A 2,500-nucleotide genomic window follows, 5' to 3' on the forward strand; every position below is an offset into this window, starting at 1 on the left:
TATAGAATACGGCATAGTGTTAATATGGTCTATTAATATAGAATGCTGCATAGTGTTAATATGGTCTATTTCTGTCTGTCAGGCTTCTGGACCTTTGGCTGGAGTACCCATTTCAGGAGTGAGTTTCTCTCAAGCACACACACACACACACACACACACACGTATATACTTACATGCACACACACACACATGTAAGCTGTCAATTTCTTATTGGCTATTCCAAACCCAGCCCACATCAGCTGTTCCGCTCAGCTGATCGTTCCCTTCGCTCACAAGTGCTCTCTCTCATAAGGGCGCCTTATTTAAGCTGCATCAGTCTGTTACTATCGTGCTTTCTCTGCTCACTGCTTTGCAACCCACCTCCTCCCAAGCTCCACCTCAAAGTGGTTTAATTTAAAAGTAATCACATACTGTTGTCATTGTTGCTTGCTCTGTTCCAGGGGAAATAGAGTTACTCTCCCAAGCCCTTTTCACACTGAAAGCCGGCACATGTGCGGTAAGGCAGAGCTCTGTCTGTGTGAACAGGAGACGCAATATTCCTCCTTTCAGAAAAGCCGCCGCGGTGGAGGCGTAAACATGTAAGCACTGGGCGTGAAGTTGAACAGTGACATACGACATAGGCGTCGGATATAGTCGAATATTAGTTTCGTGACACTTTCAAAACAACAACAAAATCTGAAAGCAGCTTTGGAGAGTTTAGGACGCAGGCAGCAGTTGGATACATAACTGGCATAGGCTGCGTAGGCTTTAGTTAAGGTGAAAACAACGACCGAGATGCAGTGAAAAAGTCTTGTTTTCTGAAAGCTAAATGTTGATAGGGAGGCTATAGTTCGGAGACTAAACGGCTATTGAAGCTACGACTACAGTGATGGAGACGGAGATATTTAAGTTTATTTTTGGCCTTTTTGCCTTTATTATGAGTGAAGAGGTACACACACACACACACACACACACACCCCGTGGTTACTCGGACCCGTATATGGCGCGAGCGCTGTAGCCTGCTGCACCACAGCGCCCTTGTAGGATAAATTGTATATGTTTCTCATTGTATTAACCATTTACTATAGCTTACATGTGAAACCTAGTTACCTTAGGAATGTTAAGATGACCCCTGGGTCAGGTAAAAGCCCTGACACAAACATGGCCTCGGTTGAGGGGTTCTTGTAAACCTTCTTATCTCTGTTAATTGCCAGTTGGTTAATGAACCACTGGTAAGAGCATCTGGTGATTTTCCACATGTATGTGTGTGTGTTAAGGTATAAAAACTGGCACATTTTGACCACACCCTCTGGAGACGGAGATATTTTTTGATGTTGGCCATCAATTGCTAATTGAAAAGAGCATCTGAAAGAACAGTGTGGAAGCTAGATAGACGACAAGGGCCAGTGTATTGATCGAATGCCCTCAACCATTTTGATGATGTTGAGAGGCGGAAGCATTTCCGTACACTTTTGAATTTGTGTTGGGACTCTGAGGCGCAAAACAACTAACTAGCGAACAGCCTCGAGTCAGACTTGCCACTGCGTTTAACAGCCTCGAGTCAGACTGACCACTGCGTTGTGCTGCTTTGCTACCCTGTAAGAATACAGGTCCATCAGCTATATTTTTGACTTGGAATTAGCCTACTTCTGTGTGCATGAACGTGCATGAAGTTAGCGCGGTGTTGAAGCCGCTTCTTCATCGCTTTGTTTACATGCCGAGTCAGTGATCCGACAGCTGTGCTCAGCTGTTCGCTGATTTTAAATCTCCTGGCTGTGGGTCGCACAACTCTCATCATCGACAGCTCCGCCCATCTCACAGAACAGCAGGCACATTGATGCCACAGTGGAGCCAATATGGCGCCTCCAGTGTGAACACCGCAGAGAAGACAGCAGAGTGATGCTGCAGTGGAGCCAATATGGTGCCCGCAGTGTGAACACAGAGAAAGCGGCTCCAGTCTTAACTGGGAGGGTAGTTGTCCCCTGAGGGTGCGGTCTTAACTGGGAGGGTAGTCCCCTGAGGGTGCAGTCTTAAAGGAGAATTCCGGTGTGAAATTGAGCTTAACTGTACCGAAACATGTTAAGGTGTACTCACACGTGTTTTAGACGCACTTTCACTCACCCCCAGCATTCCGAACTCCTCCGTTTTCAGCCTAGCTTACAGTAGGCTTGAAGCTATTAGATTGGGCATTACGTAGCCTATGCAGCTAAATCGCTATTTTTAAACCATTAAAAAGGTTCCAAGTAACTCCATACTGCATTAGTTGACTTCTGAGGGTCCTGACATTTAAAACGAGATATTTAGAACTTTGGAAGTGCACAGGAAGTTTATTAAAAAAGACTGTTTATTCAAGCAGTACCTTCATATCTCTCCGCTGGGCGCCATCTTGTGGTGAAGTCGCGATAAGTCGACTGACGAGCACAAACGAACAGGAAAGACAGGGGGACATATTGCAAACATTTTGAGCTTTGTTACTCATCATGCTCATGTAGACAGTATAACTATATATTTCCTATGGAAT

At 45.2% G+C, this 2,500-nt stretch overlaps 1 protein-coding gene across 2 annotated transcripts in view; it reads left to right on the top strand.

Moving 5' to 3' along the window:
* The window catches only part of LOC134079232 (glycerol kinase-like), a 34,654-nt gene that overhangs the window by 12,398 nt on the left and 19,756 nt on the right, over positions 1 to 2,500 (top strand). For both annotated transcript variants that reach the window (XM_062535460.1, XM_062535459.1), the window contains exon 9: positions 83 to 118. In XM_062535460.1, coding sequence (XP_062391444.1) covers positions 83 to 118 — 36 coding nt within the window. The remainder of the gene's footprint in view (positions 1 to 82; positions 119 to 2,500) is intronic.

Source organism: Sardina pilchardus, chromosome 4, assembly GCF_963854185.1.
Source record: "Sardina pilchardus chromosome 4, fSarPil1.1, whole genome shotgun sequence".
NCBI classification, from domain to species: domain Eukaryota; kingdom Metazoa; phylum Chordata; class Actinopteri; order Clupeiformes; family Clupeidae; genus Sardina; species Sardina pilchardus.